This window comes from Corapipo altera, unplaced genomic scaffold (genome assembly GCF_003945725.1).
Source record: "Corapipo altera isolate COAL_440 unplaced genomic scaffold, ASM394572v1 2b, whole genome shotgun sequence".
Lineage (NCBI taxonomy): Eukaryota > Metazoa > Chordata > Aves > Passeriformes > Pipridae > Corapipo > Corapipo altera.
Window position 1 is genome coordinate 28333510 of NW_020884874.1, and position 21088 is coordinate 28354597.

The following is a 21088-nucleotide window of genomic DNA, read 5'->3' on the forward strand; positions in this document are numbered from 1 at the left end:
AGGATTTGGCAGAACATGGTAAACAAGAAACTTAACCTGTTCCTACTAAAGACACATCAGATGGAAACATAAGCTTAAACATGGCTAAAAAAAGACTTTAGTTTCCCAGTAGCATCAGGGAATGTTTTCAAGAGTATCATCAGATAATTTGCTCAGAAGCAGAAGCATATGATGAAAATGGCTGAACTACAAAGAAACAGGAGAAGATCGAAGTGAGATCTCAGAGAAACTCTGTTAACAGTCTTTATGAAAATAGTCTGTTGTTGCTAAAACAGTTTTGCTAAAGGCAGGGGATTAAGTGTCTCAAATTTTCAAGTTTGGTGTGATGAGACACAAAGTGAGTTATTTTCATTTTTCCTTCCTGAAGCTTTCAGGCAATTTTCAATGGGCAGCTGGATCTTCTCCATACATATTTCAGCATTAACTATGGCCATTCAATTCATAATTTAAAGAAATACAGTTTTAGTTCCTGAGCACATTCTGCTGAGCATCTCATTAACACCCTGCCAGGAGCACGAGAACAATAAGAGCCTTTCATAGGAAAGCTCAGAGCACATCAGCTGCATGATGAATTTGTGCTGTGTAAAAAAAACTACCACCTGAAAAAGAAAGCAGCCCTGTATGTCAAGGATGAACTGTGGGAGGCAAACAGGTCAGGCAAAGGAAAGTTTACAGCACCTCTGCCTGCTTAAGGCCAAGTTTTAGTCCACACCGATTTCCTGAGACCTGGCTGAGGCACGGAAACCCAAACCTTGCCACCAGGGGGGCTCTGAGCACACAAGCACATATTGTTTACAGTAAAGGCAAAGAGGGGTTATGATATCTAGAGTGTCTCTGCACTTCCCACAACTGGTCTGCAACCTTTCACAATTATAAGCAGATGGATAAAAACTCAAATAGTGCCAAAAAAGTGTACAAACCCACAAAATCGTCTTAAACCCCATGCTTGAATCCATCTATTGTACACCACAGCATTTACATCCTGAAATGCAAAAGACCAATTTCAGACCTCATCATCTCCTGCATCCCCCTGTGCACGATGCCTTTCAGGCAACACTTCCCCTCCGTGGCTTTTCTTTTTGTTTGGTTCTGCATAATGTGCTGGTGTGACCTCACCATTCACCTTTTTTTCTGAGCCAGGACCACCCCTCTTTCACTTCAGCAGAATACCTCTTCTTAGGACATTGCCTGGGACAAGGATCAAGGGTTCCATAAAGGTGATTAGAATTACTGATCTTTTGAACTGCATCATAATAGGATCAAATTCAGCTAAATAGAACCAGAGATATAAATCATGAGCTTGGTTTGCATTATTTGCATCATGTCAAAATCAAGAAGGAATTGAGATCACGTCCTCTTTCTGTGAACTCCATTTAAATCAAAAGCAGCACATCCTAGGGCACATTGAGAAAAAGGAAGAAAACACTGCTACTGTTATAATGTGTTAACACCCATCTTCCTGGCAGGAAGGAGAGTACCAGTTCAGGATTTTCCTCTGGGCATTTTACTTTACTTCTTTGTGCTGACGGTCAATTCCATAGTCCCTCCATACTCAAAAACCTGGAGCTTGTCACTCTGTCACAAAAACACTGTACTCGTGAACTGCTGCCAGCTGGAAGCTCCAGAGCCTACCACGTGGAGGCCCCCTGGCTCCAGGCATTATTGCCCATTTCAAACTCGCTAACTACAAAACATTTCAGGAACCATCCAGGTGGCCTCTATCAGCAGTGCTGGTGCTGTGTGCTAGTTTCCCTCCAGAAAAAAATCATGTAATGGGCTCTATGCCCTCAAGCTAGCTGACCACTTTGAATGGAAATAGTGAATAAGCAGATCATTCCTGCTGTGTAAACAGAAAGCATCCATACAGCACATTAAACTTCTCTGTGGAGCACCCACAAATGTTGGTGCATTTTGAAGACATGGGTATTGGCTCTTGGTTCCGCTGCTCAAAATCTGGTGGTCTTCTACTGTCTAGATCCTGGAAACAACCGGACAAGTAATTTGATGGTTCAGCCAATCCGTTCTCCCAAGCTGTTCTAGCTTAGAGGTGATAGTAATATCCCAGAGATCATTCTCTCTGAGGTAGCTGGATTCAACTATGGAGAGCAGGCAGAACTGTACACAGGAAGAGCCTGCTCCCCAAAACACACAGATGTGAACAAAATAAATTCCAAACAGACCTGTAAAACTCCACTTACATTCCATATATTATTAACAGGCTTTGTAACTGCTACAATACATAAATGACTTAAAATGGACACATAGTTCTGGTCAATTAGTAAACTAGTATTTTTATACCTACTTGCTTTCTTTCTGGACTTGTAAAGTCCTCCTGAAGGTTACAAAATCAACCACAAAACCAGGCAGACACCTAGATACAGCTTCCTCTCAATTTGTTTTATTTGGCAAAGTAGCAATTCAGACAGTTCACACAGCACTTATTCAAGCTCTTCAAATCTTCTGCATTTCAACTTGTCCTCGTCTCCAAGTTTTTACTTCAGAACCATTGCTCCATCATGGAGGAGTTTCCATTTTCCAATTCCTAAATGCTACTCCTGGATACTCCTTTCTGTCCGAGTACCTTGATACATCCCTTGATATAAATCCTCAGTGGAATGGGTGCACTACTCCCAACAGCCTTGGTCCCTGAAGCCTTACACCTCTTGAAGTGGTTCTCCCCAAAAAAGTTGTCATCGGGTCTCAGTTTTAACACCACTTCCAAGTCAGGCTAGCTTATTACACTGTGTCCAGAGACAGGAGTTTGGATACAGTTGAGCTCATATCTTTCATTTAACTGATTAAATTAGTGAGAAGATGTAAATAAAGCTGAACTCAAATTGAAAGATACAGTGACCAGAAGGTTGAACGTTAGCATGCATCAGTTAAGATATTTCACTTCAACACCAAGAACTAGATTCACAGTTGATTGTGGGTTAGTACAAATTTGTCAGACGCAAGTGGGTTTTTCTGGATTGTATTTTCTAGAATACACGCTATATTAATTTCTTTTTAAGATTAATCTTGTGTATGTGCTCCCAGGCTGCAGTCAGATCAGGAGGTGATACTCTAACTTCCAAATATCTAAATTAAGTCATACATGTCTTTTACAGAGGAACAGGATGGGGCTGACCCTCAAAAGGAAGGTTATTTAAAATGTTCCTTTTTCATATTCAGAGTCCTTTGAATTTTAACCTTTATGCTTCCAGGGATTAATCTCAGCACAAAATTATTGCTCTTCCACCATAAAAAGTTTTTTTTTTTCCATTAATCACTATGGGTTGCTTTTATGCAAGTTATTTTATTCTTTAACTTTTCTACCAAAAAAAAAAAATAATGATAACATGCTGTTTTATTTCTGGTTGCTCAAATCCGAGCAAGATGACTGAAGACACGCTTTCCCCCTTTCCCAAAGCAGCCCACCTTACTGTACTGCTTCACGATTTGCTGTTGGCATTTTACAATACCAAAACAGAAAACTTAGGACAGAAAAAAAAGTTTTATAGCCTTCCAACTATTCTTCTATATGAAAACTGAACAAGTGCATCTATCTGTATGTAGGAGTCCATGATTCTTTCTGCATGTATGATGTTTTCCTTGTATAACAATTTAGAATTCACTTTCTAAAAAGTCAGAATTTTTCCTGGGTGCCCATAGTGAGAAAAATGAGAATATTGATACAGCAAATGGCTTTGCCAAAAGCAACTTTCTTTTAGAACCAAACGGGATTTTGTTTTTTAATAAAGAACAAAAGGCAATCCATATCTCAGTAGTTTACTACATACTGATCCTAGTCTTCCACACAAGCACACAACTCCCCTTTCGCTTTTAATATCAGTTGGCAAAGCAGCATTGCATAAACTGTTCAGTGATTGGGACACAGCTTATATCATATTTATGGATTTAAATATATGTGTATCATACCAGTAGTGAGCTATAAACCAAAAGAGAATCTAAAGATTCCATTAATTAATTTTAGAAGGAAAGGGAAAACCATGCCTGTTATATTCAACTTGAACAGGAACGTCTGATAAGAGCGGCCACCCACCTCTGATGTCTTGAAGTTTAATATATACAAATGCCTGGTTTTAAGGTAAAAAAGCAGCTGATTGTATCTACTACATGCTAGTCTATGACATCATGTCAAAAGCTTAAAAAGGAAGTTCATCTCCTTTTAGTAGCATCTAGCAGACATCAGAACACAGAAAACCTGGTATTACCTACATAGTGTTGTAAGGTGCACAGAAGCAGTTTTACCAAGGGACACAGGAGCCGAGAGAAGTGAGTGTTCAAGTACCCCCATCAAAATTAGAGTTCACAAGCTATAGGTCTTTATCTGCAGTTTTGCAGAAATTCACTTTGAACAGATGAAAGTGAAATAAAGGCATGTTAAATAAAACAGTGCCCACATAAAACTTTCCACCATTTCTTTATCAGATTTGCCTTGAGCATCTAAAAAAATAAAACAAACACCACGCTTTTCCATGCTGATAACAACAGTATAACGAAGTCCAAAACAAGCTGCAATGCTGTTGGTTTTCAAAAAGCTTTTAGAACTGGAGATGAGCAGTCCACTGTAACACTATGTTTGGGTCAAGATGATGTAGCTTTTACAATTCATCCCTGTAGAAAGAAAACACATAGAGTTATGTTTCTTCTCCCTTTGGAAATCATATTTGAAAAGTTTTGATATTGAATCAGATTACATTTAAGCGCTCATGCACATCAGCAAAACTTCAGAAATCTCTTCAAGCATTTAAGAAAAAAAAAAAACACCAAAGGAAAGGCAACAGCAATCCCATCTATACCATCTCATTCTATTATGTGATTACTGTGAAATATGGGTCCCTCTATTTTACATTTAATGGATCACTTGCTTTAATGAACATCCCCCACACTGCACAGCTGGTTACACAGCTACCTGTCATCCAAATTCTGCTGGCTACACACTGGCAAGAAACTGAGCCAACTTACTAGACAGAGTACTGGCAAAAAACATCCTCTGTAGCTGCCAAAAAGGCAAGTTTAGCTTCAGCTATAGTCTCTCAAGAAAGCTAAGAACACATTCTTGCATCCACATAATGGAGTTTGTACCACTTAAGTTTATTTATTTCACAGAGGAGCTTGATTACCTCCTGAAGGAGCTATGATAAATCAGGAATAGGTTATGGGAAGGGTGGGGGTAGGGCAGGATGTAAGGGGGGGTGTACGTGGGTGTATGTGTGTGTGTTAAAAGGAGATTCACTTAGGAGAAAGGAGGCATCAGGAAGTCTCTCTAAATCACTGCAAGGAATCTAGAAAATGCAGGCATTTGTTCCTGCAGGACATTTCAAACACACTGAAACAGGAAACCCATAGAAGAACCTATATTCTAACTGTAAAGTTATCATATAGTAGTGATTTGTTTAAGTATTCCTAAAACACTAATTTTAATGCAAAATATCCACCAAATTTCAAAGCTGTGCACTGTGCTGCTAAGAACACCGGAAAACTCAAATAGAAGTGTTTGCCTTTTTTTTTCCACAAGGCACAAGCAATCTATAAATTCACAATGAGTTTGCTACAATTTTTTCTTTTAGTTGATGCATCACCCTCATTTGCCAAAGCAAACAGTGTCTGTGTTAGAAAAAACTTCACTAATGTGATTGCTGGCTCAATACATCGGAGTATTTCCAGCTATCATGCAAACTAACACACAAAAATATAGTTCTACATGCACAAAAACAAAACCTTTAAATTACAAAGGCATTATTGTCCTTCAGGAATCATAGAGCATGGAATGACAGCATGCAAAACATTTTAAAAGCAACTGAAAAGCCTGTAGAAACTAGTGCTTAAAGGACTAGTTTTCTATCTAATGCAGTTGGGATGCAAACCTTGTGATTTGTGAGGGATAAATATTTGCATTCTTTGCACTTTGTACGGCCTCTTAATAGTAAGGTACTAATCATACAGCTTTAGAGTGTTGCAGTAATTACAGACAGCAGAAAAATGCAGAAGGCGGAAGAACACATCTTGGCAGGGGTAAAGAAAAATCTGTTTATAGCCATAGGTTTGGAAGCTCTCCATATTTCCCTATCTCACAGAATGGGTATTTGCTTACTTTAAACAGATAAAAAAACCCAAACATCTGATACCCAGTTTAAAATGCAGTGCCAGTGAATTCAGGACAAGTGTTTCATCCTTAATGCTTCCAGGAGCTGCATCATCACTTAATATTCACAACTTCAGAAAGCATATGTAAGTAATGACTACTGCTATTGCTGGTTTAGTCTCATATGCCTAATTATGGGTGTGATTTTCATCCTGATTCCTAAAGCCTGGCCTTTTACTGTGACAAGCAATTCTTAATCCTTCAAACCCAAGCTAGATCCTCAAGAAACTGTAAGCCTAAGAAAAATTCTGTATTTACTGTGAAACTATTAAACATGGTCATTTTACCCAGCCACAGACGTTGGCAAGGTTTTTGCATAACGCTGCTAACTCACTTAATGTATGCAAAGTGTGGGGTTGTTTTTTATTTTACAAAATGGTATTTCCACTTAAAATACATAATTATTACATAAATATATAATTTAAAATAAACTATTCTTACATGCCAATGTTTTAATTGTTGGTATTTTGCATTGTTTTACCATATTCCTGGCCACTACGTCCTAGATGTGACTTTCAAAATAACGATTTTCATATTCTGTTTATTAGAACATTTACTGTATTAACGGGATCAGGTTCCCTCAAGAGATTTTCCATTTGTTCTTCTCTACTCATTAATCTAACAACAGTACGCCAGCCCAAAACAATCCACGATATACATATTAAAATTACACAGCATTTATTTTCTACTGCTAAGAGAAGCTGAGCTTGTATGTGCATTATCAGATAATATATATTAAAAAGTTTCAGAAAAGTCTCAGATCAGCTAGTAGGTAACAGGTGCCAGCTTTCTACCTAAAGTGAACAGCTTGCAGATACAAATACAAAATGCAAACCAGTATCAGATAACCTGAACTTCAGTTGTATGGATCAGAAGCTGCCAAGCTGTGAAATCCACTAGGTTTCCACTAGTGACAAGAATCAGGATACAGGCCTATCCTCCCAGTGGTAAATTATACAAAGCTTAAAAGGAGACTCAAAAGACGACTGCTATTTCCCTGTTAGAAATATCCAGTTGTCCTCTAGAGCCATAGGAAAGATCTACTAACTAATTTGTATTTTCCCCCTTTTAATGGCCATGACTATTTGCTATGATTCTTACACAACTTGTGTAACTGCCCTCCACCTTCATATATGCACTCCTTCCAATCTGCTTACTAGTTCTTGCTTAGCAAGCAATATATATATTTAGGGTTTAAGTCACCACAGCAGGCCTTCTCAGGCCCTTGGAATTCTAGAAAGAAAACCACTCATCTCTCAACTATGGCATCAAAGCAACTTCATAAGCTCAAGTAAAAGCAAATTTCAGAAGTCATTAGCTCAAAATTACTATTCTAGAAATAAATTTAAGAAAAATTTTAAAATTTTGGCTTATTAGGAGGGAAAACGTATACATGTATATTCCACACTTCCTATGGTGAGTATCCAACACCAAACTAAGAAACATTCTCAGAAAAATCTAATAGGTAGCATTTCAGGTAAATACCAGTCTGTAATGAAAAAAAAAATCACAAATCTTATCAACAATAAGTTTGGGATACAAGTCAGTCATCTAACTTTGCAATCCCACACTACCTCTTTAATGGAAGGCAAATTAAATATTTGAACAAGCATTTATAAATTTATTTGAAGTCTGTATCTCACTCTTTTAGATCCACTTCAATTTTCTTGTCATTAGGCAGCATGACTTCCCTTTTCGATACATCATTCATCTATGAAAAACATGCTGCCACTACCAATACTGAAATTCAGAGTGCAGCCTAACAGGAATTAGAAATACAGTACATACCCACTGTTTCAGCAGCCAATTATTTCTCCCTTTATAACTTTAAAGGTAACTAGATGCAATATTTAGACTTGTAGCTTTTTAATCTGGAAAGGTGCTACTATAAAAATATTTATTATTTGCTATGATAAATCATAAAATTGAGAGAGTAGGTTTAAATGATAAAGGAATTTTCTCTGCAATCTACTGTATCAGTTATAGCACATGCATTTTTGCATAACTGTATTTGGTTTGCATGGCCAGGTTTTGGTAGTGGGGTGGCTATTGGGGTGGCTTCTGTGAGAAACTGCCAGAAGCTTCCCCCATGTCCAACAGAGGCAACACCAGTCAACTCCAGGATGGAGCCACCCTGGGCCAAGGCCAAGCCAATCAGGAATGACAGTAACACCTCTGTGGTAACATTTTTAAGAAGGAAAAAAAAGTTGTTGGGCCAATCACAGTTGCAGCCAGAGAAGAGCGGAGTGAGAACATGTGAACAACTCTGCGGACACCAAGGTCAGTGCAGAAGGAGGGGGAGGAGGTGTTCCAGGTGCCAGAGCTGAGGTTCCCCTGTAGCCCTTGGTGGAGACTATGGTGAAGCAGCTGTGCCCCTGCAGCTCATGGGGATCCACCAGGGTGCAGAGATCCACCTGCATGGGGAACTCATGGAAAACCCATGCTGGAGCAGGCTCCTGACAGGACCTGCATATCAATGTAGAGAGGAATCCATATTGGAGCAGGTTTGCTGGCAGGACTTGTGACCCTGTGGGGACCCACACTGCAGCAGCCTGTTCCTGAAGGACTGACCCCATGGAAAAGTGACCCACATTGGAGCAGTTCATGAAGAACTGTAACTCGTGAGATGGACTCACACTGGAGAAGTTTGTGGCAAACTGTCTCTCGTGTGAGGGACCCCACACTGGAGCAGGGGAAGGATCTTCTTCCTGAGAGTAGAAGAAACAACCTGCGATGAACTATCATAACCCCCATTTCCCTGTGCCACTGTGGGGGAGGAGGTAGAGCCCAGGAACAGGAGAGGGGTGGGGGAAACGTTTTTAAGATTTGTTTTACTTCTCATTATTCTCTTATGATTTTGATTGGCAATAAATTGAATTAACATCCCCAAGTCCAGTCTGTTTTGCCTGTGATGGTAACTGGTGAGTGATCTTTCCCTGTCCTTAACTCAGGAGCCTTCTGCTATATTTTCTCTCCCCTGTCCAGTTGCAGAGGGGAGTGATCAAGCAGCTTTGGTGAGCACCTGGCATTCAGCCAGGGTCGAACCATCACAATAATACATTTTAAGTTTAAAAAAAAATGTTTTGTGCAGAGATTGTTTTTGTCAAAGTAAAATAATCATTACTCTGCATAGCCTGAGGAATTCCGTGCAAACAATACCTGCTAATTTCAAAGAAAATTAGATGACTAGCTCATCAGGGGCATTTGAAACACTGAATAAGAGTTTCTAATCAGAACCATATTTTAATAAATCCTAATAAATACACTTTCTAAATGGGTGGTTAATCATGTTTTATGTACAAGTAAGTGGGATACAGTAACAGCCCCAGAGTAACCACTGTAGTTTTTGCTCAGAAAGGTTACACTGTCATAATAATTTTGTATTTTATCAGCAAATACAAATTTAGCATGACATTTATAAATAATTTCTACTAATGTAATATTTTAAGGTTAAAGTAGTTGTTAACTTTTTTAACAGCTGCCTGTCTGGAAATCAAACCCAAGATGAAACACAGACTCATTGCTAAGTGTTACTTAGATTGTTATTCTCTTATTTCTCTTTGTATCAGCAATAGTAGGGCCAGCAGGACAAGGTATACCCTGCAGGTATTTAAGAGATGAGTAAAAGTTGCTCTTAGGGACATGGTTTAGTGATGGACTTGGCAGTGCTGAGTTAACAGTTGACTCAATAACCTTTAAGGTCTTTTCCAACCTAAATGATTCTATGGTTCTGTGACTTTTAAAATTGTCTTTCCATATAAGTAGTAAGTGAACTCTCACAGAGAAGTAAAACCAGAGAGATCCTAATTTACACAAAAACTGTAAATAAGGCAGCCAAAAAGCCATGCAACACAAGAGACCTTTTCTCCTCCCTACTTACCACTAAGAAAAAAAACAACCCAACTGATAAGTTTTACGTGAAAGGATAAACACCCTTATCAGTATAATCACATAACTGGGGATCTACTGCTGGATCTCTGGCACACTATGCATTGTTCTGTTTTGTATCAGAGATAGGGTTCCTGTGGATATTCTACTTCCAAGTGTCCCACGGAGTCACATGAGAGGGTTCTCACTAATATTTGGAACTTAAAAATACCACTGCAACTGAACCTAAACTAGAAAATTTGACTAAATTTAAAGAAATTCAACATTATTCACAAAATAAGATTCTTTATTTAGCATGACAATGTAAATGTATTGAAATCCAAAGAATCTTTTCCTTCCAGCTAGTCCAGATTTTCTTTTGCTAGAATTTTCAGTTTTATGTAGTGAAGAATGATACAAAACATTTGAAGGCAGGTTTGACTTCAAACACCACTTACTGTTACACCACTTACAGTGTTGTGCTGTTGCACCTTGCAGCCCCATTAAGGAACTGTACTAACTTCTCCAACATGTGAATGGCTAAGCAAAAATTTAAGCAGCTTCTTTCTTGCCAACTGGAAGGTCTGGTAGCCTAGGAAATTGCTGCTGGCCTACCAATTGTATTTTGTGAAGGGACACCAATTCTTAATGTGATGAAACAGTTACCTGGATTAGGAATGAAGTCACATAATGTAAACTAAAAGAATGACAAACTAAACACACGGGATTGAGTTACTCTTAAAAAGATGATTGTTTAATGAATTTTAGATTAACAACTAGAGTCTCTCATACACTACAGTTCTATTACAGAAAGACTTATAGATGCTCTTTCAGACGAGTCTATAACGATCTCTGCTCACAGATCTTCAACAATTAAAAAAAAAGGTAAACTGAAATCTCAGAAGAGAAGAAAAACACCTCTTTCATCTTTGATGCCAGCATAGATAACAAATATTGATTTGTAATTAGGAGTTTGCTTAGAAGCAGCTGGCTGACCACATACTTTGGACTCACCAATAAGGAAAAACAACAAAAAAGAAAGATGTGGCCTCCTGTAAGGTCAGAAGTGCACTGGCATCTATCCTAGAAAATGGAATGGGAATTTTCTTCAGATCACAAAAAGGACAATTACAGAAAAAACAAACATTGCAACAAGTGGACTTCTGAGATTCTCTTTAACAGAGATTTCCAAGTCTCAACCAAATTTAAATGTACATAGCAAGAAACAGCCTCTCTGCCTCTGTAAACCAAGTTAACCCTTCAGGCTAAGCACTTTTATTTTCTGATAACACCAGTGTAAATTCTTAAATTAAAAATAAATAAAATCAAGTATTATTTCAGGAAAGAACAGAAACTGCTAAGCAAATCTGGGGAAAATTTAACTAGCAAACAAAATGGAATACCAAACTGCACAGAAAAGATGCAAAGACATTAGAATTCTAGTCCTTAATACAGTACATCACCTTCGCTAGTAGCAAATTATAACCATTGGCATTCCAGAAACCCTTCTTACAAATAGGGTTTGTTGAACACACTTTGTTGTTACCAAAAAAACCCAACTGGTACTATAATCAGATTGAGTGGAAATGCAGAAAAATCTATAAAACCTCTCTGAAAAAAGGAAGGCTTAAGAAGAATACTTCTCTTTTCTAGAGTAAGCAGAGCACGGATTCCAAACTTAAACAGAATCCACAACATTTGCCAGAGGAGGAAACTGACCACAAAGCAAAATTTCTAAAGCCTTGCAAGAGGCAGGAAACCCCTGAGTACCACACTGAGGGAATACTGGCAATATTGGAGGCCAAAGTATTCAACTGCATAACAAATAAAAACCATCTGAATAGCAAGCACATTTCACAAGCTTTGAACTAAGCAGTAACTCATTGACGTTGTTCTCAAGAGTAATTTGTACATGGTGGCTACATAATACTCCAAGAAACACCAAAATGAGGTTTCCATAAGCAGCAGTATGCAAACTGCTTTATTTGTACTTTTTATGAATATTCTGACAGGTTAGATGTTAAGTATTCAAGTATCCAAATAACAAGTTATACTCCATAATATTGAGGGGAAAAAAGCCAAAAATCTAAATTTAGGAGTTATAAAGCTCAAGAGTTGTTTTCAGAGTTCAGTGCACATCTATGCCCTTCATTAATGCAGATAATACATTCACAAGCATTTTCTGCCAGGAAGCAAAACAGCACTGCTGCTTTGTTCATTCAGATACTAATGCCTACCACAGCTTAAGCTGACATCTGTGTTACATCTATGTTACTGGTTGTTCAATTCAGCAAACTGGAAGGCTTACTACCTCTAGAAAGGCCTTAGAGTCTGCTGTGTTGCCAAACACAAATACATCCCCATCAGAGACATATGACATACTTCTAATAACATATCTGAGAAAATTTTCTGGACATTTCTCAACTACCTTTATATTTTAGGGAAGAAAAGATTACCTCCTCCACTTTTTGATACTTGGGGGCTGAAGGAAAAGTGCTTGCAAAATTATCTATATTTTCCGCAAAAGATTTTACAAAAACTTTTCTTCATTTGTAGCATTTCACAAAAATAAAAAATGAACACTCAATTACCACTAACGTACAGGACAAAACAATATTTATTAAGAAAACTTTTACACTTCACCCTAATTATTGGGCAACATAGTTATAAAAAGTTCTTTAGAAGGGAAGTTTAACCTTAGAAAATACTGTATTTAAAACAACAAATAAAAATCTTCAACACACCAAAGACTAAAGAAAACACGTCCAAAAGACACAAAGTGCAACCCATGCAATATTTTTCTCCTGCTTTTAAATTAACTCAAACTTAGCATAACCTCCTTTTGTGATGTAATGCAGACTGAGTCACTTTTCATGGTATGGAGGAGCAGAAAGCAATGACAGCAGCAAAGACAGGCCTTGCAGTCTATCTGCTTAAAATTCACACCCTTTCACCTTGCATGTGTGTGGAAGAAGTAAGTGGAACAGAAAATCACTTCCACCTGGACCACTGCTTCTCTTTATCTGTTAAAGGCACATATATCACTCCCATCAGAGGCTTCATTTTGACACTGCCATCTTCTAGTTTGTCATACTGTTCGAGCATCTGGTTTCCCCCAGCAGGGCCAACTGGTAATATCAATCTTCCGCCAGGTTTTAACTGGTCTATAAGCTAGAACACAACACAGAAATTAGAATGTAACCAGCCACTTCAGAGAAGCTGGATCCAAAGTTTGTTACAGTAGATTAATAGCTTTGCCATTATGTATCTATCTACTTTTACGTAGTAGATAACTACTTCGACTAGGAAAAATAAAAAATGCACTGAAAATGAGAGTATCACAGCAACATGGTAAACAATTAGTATTACAGAAACATTCACAGTAACTTAATATAATTCTAAATGACAGTAAAATATTAATTTAATTAACTGGGTTGTTTGCGGTTTTATTTTTTATATAAGGGGGAAAAACATGTAAATCACAAATTATTTTTACAGGAGACTCAATCTTCTTTTTACTGCTGTTTTAACTGTTCAGTAGTTATTGTGCATCAGTAGAGGCCCATTGTCTAAAATTCTGGGGGTAAGTGATCTCCCCTTAAGCCCTCAGAACAAGATTTCAGATTGGTGATTTTTTTTAATTTCTCTTCCTGGAATAATTTTAAGCTGTCTACAACACACTCACTACATCCAACAGCTCCTCTTTCAGTCTGTGAATGAAATTATGAAACTAGTCTAAAATACATGAATATGAGTAAGATAAGTGACAAGTAAACAAAGTGTGTCAGGAATGCCTGGATTTTTGTTTGTTTGTTTTCATAATTAAAGAAGGAGGCTAATCACAGTAGTCTCAAGGAAAATTCCATACTTCTCAGATGCAAAAAACCTTAATCCTCATTGATAACTGAAGTCATAATCAAGAACTGTTTCATTCACTAATAAGCTTTCACTTACTTTTTTAATTGTCATGTTAACACTTTGCTGAGAACACACCCCTACACATCCACACACAAAAACCCCCCAAACCAAAACAACAAAAAACTCCAACAACAAAAAACAACACACACATACACAAATGCGTGCGCGCGCACCGCAAAAAACATTAACCAACCAACCAACCAAAAAAACCCCAAAAAACCCAACAAACAAAAAAACAAAACAAAAAAACCACCCCCAAAACAATAATTAAAAAACCCCAACAAAAAATCCACCACTGGTCCTTGTTTGGAAACATCCAATCTCTCTATAGCACCTCAAACTTCCAGTCCTTCACTATTCATCACTAAGATTTCAAAAAGCCTTAACTGGCATCTAATATATCAAAATCATGCTATATATTACCATTTGCTTCATGAAAGGAAGAGAAATAAAATCTTATCTGCCAGAATGGACTTCATGTATGCACACTCTAAAGGCCCTAGCTACTCTTCAGTGTAAGAACTGTCCTGTATCCACTCTGAAAGCTACAAACACATGGCACTGTTTGTATTTCCAGATGAGCATTTACTTCCTCAACAAGCTCAATGCCTTGCAACACAGGGAACAAATACTTAGATTTTGTAACTCAGTGTTTGATAAAATTCAATTATCTTACAAAATAAAATGCTCCAGTTCACTGTTTTAATGGAGGGTTGCACACATGTAATTTTTAAGTATGTTTATTTAGAGCAAAGTTATTAGAACATACATTTTTATCAAACCAAAAGAAAGCCCAATTGTAAGAGACAAAAACCCCACACCATACAGTAATACCACACTGCCCACTGATACTCCCAGCAGTGCAAGTTGCCAAGTATTTTACATATAGATGCATGCAAAGCATTCTTTACAGCTAAGAGATTATGGAAACACACACATAAGACATAAAGGCTTACTGCTTGGGGCACAACTGGTGCTGCAGCTCCTACATGAATTGCATCATAGGGAGCTTCTTCTGCATATCCCATGCGTCCATCTCCCACTGCAAGAAAACACTTTTTTAAAACATTTTCAAAAGGAGTGGAGAAAACAGCTAATTTATTGTATCTATAGGTAGAGAAAAAGCTATGCTCAGATTTCAACTAAAGTTTTGCTGTGCAGTAGTAATATAATGAAGTCAGTTTAAAAAAATTAACACATCTGTAAAACCGATGCAACAAAACATCCCCATATGTGCATACACATGCTTACAGAAGATATTAAATACTACTGAAGCACCTGAAATTAGAATGATTTATCATGAAAGTCCTTGGAGACACGTGGTCCACCTAGAAAAGATCCTAAAGTATTTATGTGCCCTATCAATTCCAATGCAAGTGAGTTTTCCCCCTTCATTTAGCCTCTCAGAACATACATTTGCTTTGCCTTGTCTCCACACGTGCCATTCCTAAATATAACGCAAATCATAAGTCTGAAGCACTGAATGTCAGAAGCACATATCAGAAGATTCCAAAGGCGAGGAAAAGAAAAAAGAAGTGTTCCCATGGACTATATGCCTACAGCTCTGCCTGGCTGGCATGAAAGCCCACACCTACATTCATACATTATTGCAGTACCACACTAATCTTCATGCACCCACCTTTGCCAGCAGATGGGCCTCACTATTGTTCGTGACAATCACTGAACTAACACAGATAGCCACATCAGACCCATGGCTAAAGTTCCAGGTGGCTGCTTGGAAGATGCTAGGAGTAATTAAGGTATTCAGAGGGTTACCAAGGCTGGAGAACTCATGGAGAAGCACCCTACCACAGATGTCTCATAGCATCCCAGTTACACAGAAGGAAAGAGTAACAGCTTGAGCTTCTTAAGCCACTGAAATGTGGCAAACTAAACTGGACCCTGAGTTAAGTTTTGAAAGAAGATGATGTGAATACGGTATCCAGTATTTACAGAAAACCAATGGGAAATTCAGAGCCAGTTAGGCAGGGTCTCTCTGGAGTTATTTAGGAACCAAAGTAGTACACAAGGCTGAACCATCTGAATTCATACTCTGTGATTGCAGAAGTCCCCGTAATCAGTCTACAAAAAAAAGCAGGACATTAGTGAGCATAGTCCTCTACTCAGTACAAGTACAGCTGTTTGGGGTTTCCCATCTTCAGGCTGAGCTTTGACTTCTGTGCAATTACTAACATTACAGTTAATTAAAAGGCTGAAAAAGTCAAAAGAAGTTCTAAGCCCCAGTCAGGGGCTTAAAATTTGTCAACTTTTTGCCTGCCAACAACTCACAAGGCAGGAAAAAATACATGGTTGCCACAGCAGGTTTCACTTGACCTCAGTGACAGGAAGGGCCACGTGGATAGCAGTGATAGCAATACCCTTCGGTATTCAAGAGTATACAGGAAGATCTGGACAGCTCCTTGTAACAATTAAAATTGAGGAGTTTCTCATCTTCCTTATGAGGTCCTAAAAGACAGCCCTGCCAGGACCTTCTACACCCAAAGCCTAAGGACTATAAGAACAGAGCACATTTCCTCAGTAGCTGAGAAGCCTCTTAAAGCTCAGTGACATATTTCCTCATATCATCAATTCTGACCAGCACAAGCTCCAACCAAGGGCCACAAGCAGAAGCTGCCAAGCAAGAGCTACCAATGCTTCCAAAGAACTCATTCCTATCAACCACCATTTCTATTAAGTCAGCTGGCAACAGATATTGCCAGTCAGGAAAGTTCCAGCATTTCCAGGGCTTAATCTCTCTGACTGCCAAAGTGGGTTCTACTGGAACAACCACTTCAGTGCAGTCAAGTATATAATTGATACTTATACATCTTAGTAACACTATCTGCCTCCTCTAAAGAAGTAATGATGTGTTACACTATCAAGCTACCGGTCAACCAGAGAAGACAATGGACAAAGACTTCTTTAACTTATACATAGAGATACTGCTATGAATGATGTTAGTTACACAGACCTTCAATCCCTAAGATGCAGCAGCAGGCATCAGAGACAGTAATCTCCAGTACTGTTGGCAAAAGAAGACACTGCCAAATTGAAGAAACAGCTGTGAAAGAAGCTACCAAGTTGTCTTCTGAAGAAGAACACACATATTCTGAGACATAAATGCACCTTGTGCACTGTCCGGAGAAGTCTGAATGAGACTTCGGCACATATTACCACTTCACTGACAGCAGTAAAATGGACCCAAAACATCTAAACACTTTGCTCTTAGAATCAATAGTCCAAACCATAGCTAATATCTTCAGAATCAGTACACACACACACCCCAAAGAAAAAAATATTATGTTCCTTTATATGCATCAAGTACAGCATGGCCTTCCCTTTTAACATCCGCAAAAATTGTCATGGCTGCAGCAGAGATATATCCATCCACAATGGGAAGTCACTTTTACATATCCAGAAGGTGTAAAAAATAGTTAAGTCAGCATTCAATGTGATAAAAATAATTATTCAATGTCCAAGGGGAAAGAGCAGCCTGAAGTTTCACCTTGTGGTGGCATCCTGAATAACACCACCTATCCTACTCATATCTCCAGTTACGTACAGCCTGCTAATGAAGTAATCACGGTGGTGGATGGCAGGAGGTGATGAGAGGGGAAACAGTGTCAGGACTTCATGACATGAGGGTTTTGTAGCTTGTTGATGAACCCACAACTGATTTGCTGATCACAGTACTCAAGCTTTCAGTGTGTCTATGCAGACTTGCTTCAGAGTTGCAGCAGGAGCACAGAAACAGAAGAAAACAACTTTACTGTGGCTAGAATACCCTCATCCCCTCTGGCTATGTCTGCATCAGCAAAGAGTGCAGTACAATAGAAGCAGATCTGTACAGTAAAACAGTTCTTGCTGAGAACATGGTGCCCATGCAACACACGCATTTCAGGATGATCATTTTGGTCTAGATCTAGTTTTATTGGCTTAATATCCAGTAACATATCACACATATTTGGTTGCTTCTTGGAGCACATAATCTTTTCTAGTTTCATCCAAGAGGAATCAAAGTTTGTGCTCTCCAGGAGTACTCTCGTGAGCTAAAGTGTGGTAAGTAGAACCACTTGAGAGATTCACCTCAAAGGCTTCCTCCTGATATTAATAGGAAACAAAACAAAAAACAAGTACAAAAAAGAAAAAAACACAGAAAAAAACCCACAAACACAAAACCACCAACAAACTAACATAGATCTGTTAGTCTAAGTATACCTATTTCCAAGTTCTCAGTGCAGTTTTATTGCCGAGACGCCCCAAAATAATTGTGATGCTCCTGAAATCTAGTTATGGTTTATCTGGGCTGTGACAAAGCAACAGAGAATGTCTGAAGCCTACTCATGAAAAGCCAGCAACCAACACACACAGTCTAAATTCATACAATTCCCATCATCAATTAATCCTGGGTTTTCACAAGTTTTTTTTTGTTTGCGTGGGGTGGTTTTTGGGGATGGGGGTGTTTGGGTGGGGTGGTTTTTGTTGTTTTGTTAAAAAACAAATAAACAAACAACAAGAACAAAACAGCTCTCTGGATTCTTGCTTCACATGAAAGACCTTCCAGGAATCCAGCGCAGTTTAAACATTCTTCTCCACCCAATTCACAAAAGTGCTACTTGTCCGTTTGTACTTTTCTAAGATGTACCTCACAACAAAATATTCACAACTCTCCTAATCATCCTGCTACGTAGTCAAAGATAATAAAGATGATGAGGCTTACTTAGAATTCTAGACTTCCAAGAGCACCAGAGTTTGTTTCAGGTACAACCAGAAACGTAAGTCAAAATTGCTCTTGTACAGCAACAATGGAAATTATTCCCCCATTCCACCTCTCCAGTTCTAACAGTCTAACTTCTTTTCCAAGAAGTTTTAAGGCATAAGTATTCTCAGTGAAGGACACCATACTTATACATACTCATTTACAAAAAAAAAAAAAAGACCAAGAATCAAAATGATAATTAATGTAAGAACCAAACATCACATAATAATTTTTCCAAGCGCTCCTGTAGGAAGTCTCAAAAAAATCTAGACCTTCAACTTCTTTTTTAAACTTGATGAATAGAATAATGAAGTACTTTCCTCCTGCCAGCCTTGCATCTTCTAAAAGAACAGAACAAAAATTCATTTTCTTTTTTAGTAAAAACCCATTACTTAAAACAATTCACTGTCCTTGTATCGTTTTGGCATTACTTCTTCAGTAACTCTGACTGAATTAAAGCCACTTGGTGTCAATTAACCACTTCCCTAAGATACAAATACCGCTAATTTTAAAAACAAGTGAAATAAACTTCAGTGATGGACACTGCAAATCTAATACTTTTTCCACTTGACTCTCTCCATGCAACTTTCTGTATCAGAAATATGAAGGCTTTGTTAAAACACTCAAATTTAGATGACAGGACATTTATTCAAGAAAAGTTGTGAGTTTCATCCCAGTTTTAAATACCAAATTTAACATGACAGACCTTCAGCATGTAAAGTATTTTCACCAAAAAACATTTCCCTGTTAAGCTTTTCTAGTAGAATGATTACGTATTCTTTAGATTACCAAAAGTCATAATCTCAAAATTGGGTAAAGGATACTATTTTTCAAAGGCCTAAAGATGACTTGGATTTTCAAAATTTTATTTGGCTGTTCCTTCTTTGGTTTAACTTCTTAAATTAGAACTTTTAATCACATCCAATTCAGTCATTTTCAACCAGCTGCTAGAAAGAATATCAGTTTATTAGTAAGTATATCAGTCTGATGCTTACCAATCAGTTTCACTCTTCCGGAAGACAGCAATGTGGGATCATCCTTTTTGACATTATTTATTGAGTCATCTACTAGTTCTTTGATATGATCAATTCCTACAACTTGTCCTTTGGGACCAACCTGGAATAAAAATACACAGTTGAACAATTTCTGCTAGTTTTGATTTATTTACAGAATGAGTATTTATATCTCTAAAATAAAAACAAAAACAGCAAAGTGGAAACATATTTTCTTGATGTTATTAAAACTACTGCTTGGAACGACAAATCCTGACTGCTAGAAGCACCTAGTAATTCATGTTTGTTGGCACAGTTTTATAAATACTTGTTACAGTGATCTTTTTGAGATGTGATTCAATTGAGTTATACTATTAATGGAGATTTCTCTGAAGTTTTAGAAGTTAAATTTGATCATGTTTGTTTTCATTACCTGCTATAGAAAGCACACACGTCAAAGACAAAGACTAGAACTAATCTCCTCTCATGTTGAACAAATTTACTTAAGGATTAAGTCATGCCTTCCATTCTAAGTTATCTCAGGAGTCCTACTGCCTCAGAAACAAATGCAGTACTTAACAGTCAGGGACAAATTACCTTCCATCAACGCTTGCATTCATGAATCTATTTTCAGATTTACAGCTCTTCTCCACAGCAAGAACGGCACTTCTTAGAGCTCATAACTCAAAAAAGGTCACACAATTTCTGTGTATTCTGAGGGTGGGGGGGAGGTCTACTAGCAAAAACTTCTCCATTGTAGGTACTACTTCTAGAATTTTGTCTTTGGTGTAAAAAAAATATTCAAGAAGAACCCACATCTTCAAAAATCTGACCCCTTTTAACAGGATTCAGCTCAAAGAACACAATGGCAGAATATGTCCTAGCAGCCCACGCTGTCATGTAACTGTCTTTGCACACATTTGAATGCATTGGTTTTGTTTCTGTATCTTATACTGTAATGTTGTTAAGACCTGGAAAATTAGTAACTGGTTATGAATATCATGGGGAATGGTTTTTTGTTTTATTATGAACAAGTCCTATGTTAAAAACTTCAAAGGAGCAGTGTTAGCTTTTCTTTTTCAAGTGGAACACCACTGGCCTAGCCTTTGAAACAGAGCAAGACACATAAGTTTTCACTATGACAACTACAGGTTGCTATTTGGAGGAATGCCTAGCAGTCAGTTGCACCATTAACTGGCAAAAGATCCAGTGTATTCCAAAGGCTAACATCACAGAAATTAAAATTTAGCAAAATGGTCAGAGCATGAAATAGCCTGATATAGAGAATCTCTTGCTGCATGTCACAGCCTATTACACTATTTCTGAGTCCTCATCAATTACCTCTATTACCCTAGAACTTTGAAGTACCTGCAATTGAGACAACAGCAAAATGGCACAATT

The 21088-nt window shown here is 37.9% G+C and overlaps 1 protein-coding gene across 8 annotated transcripts in view; it reads right to left on the minus strand.

Moving 5' to 3' along the window:
* Positions 1 to 2376: 2376 nt before the first annotated feature.
* PCMT1 (protein-L-isoaspartate (D-aspartate) O-methyltransferase) overlaps positions 2377 to 21088 on the minus strand; it is a 38184-nt gene continuing 19472 nt past the window's right edge. For 5 of the 8 annotated variants that reach the window (XM_027631425.1, XM_027631377.1, XM_027631395.1 and 2 more), the window contains 4 exons: positions 19691 to 19811; positions 14893 to 14978; positions 13020 to 13189; positions 2377 to 4620 (listed from right to left, as the gene is read on the minus strand). In XM_027631425.1, the coding sequence (XP_027487226.1) occupies positions 4608 to 4620; positions 13020 to 13189; positions 14893 to 14978; positions 19691 to 19811 (390 nt within the window). In that variant the 3' untranslated portion in view covers positions 2377 to 4607. Of the gene's footprint in view, positions 4621 to 12972; positions 13190 to 14892; positions 14979 to 19690; positions 19812 to 21088 lie in introns of all 8 variants that reach the window. The other 3 variants (XM_027631384.1, XM_027631403.1, XM_027631410.1) reach the window with 2 other exon arrangements.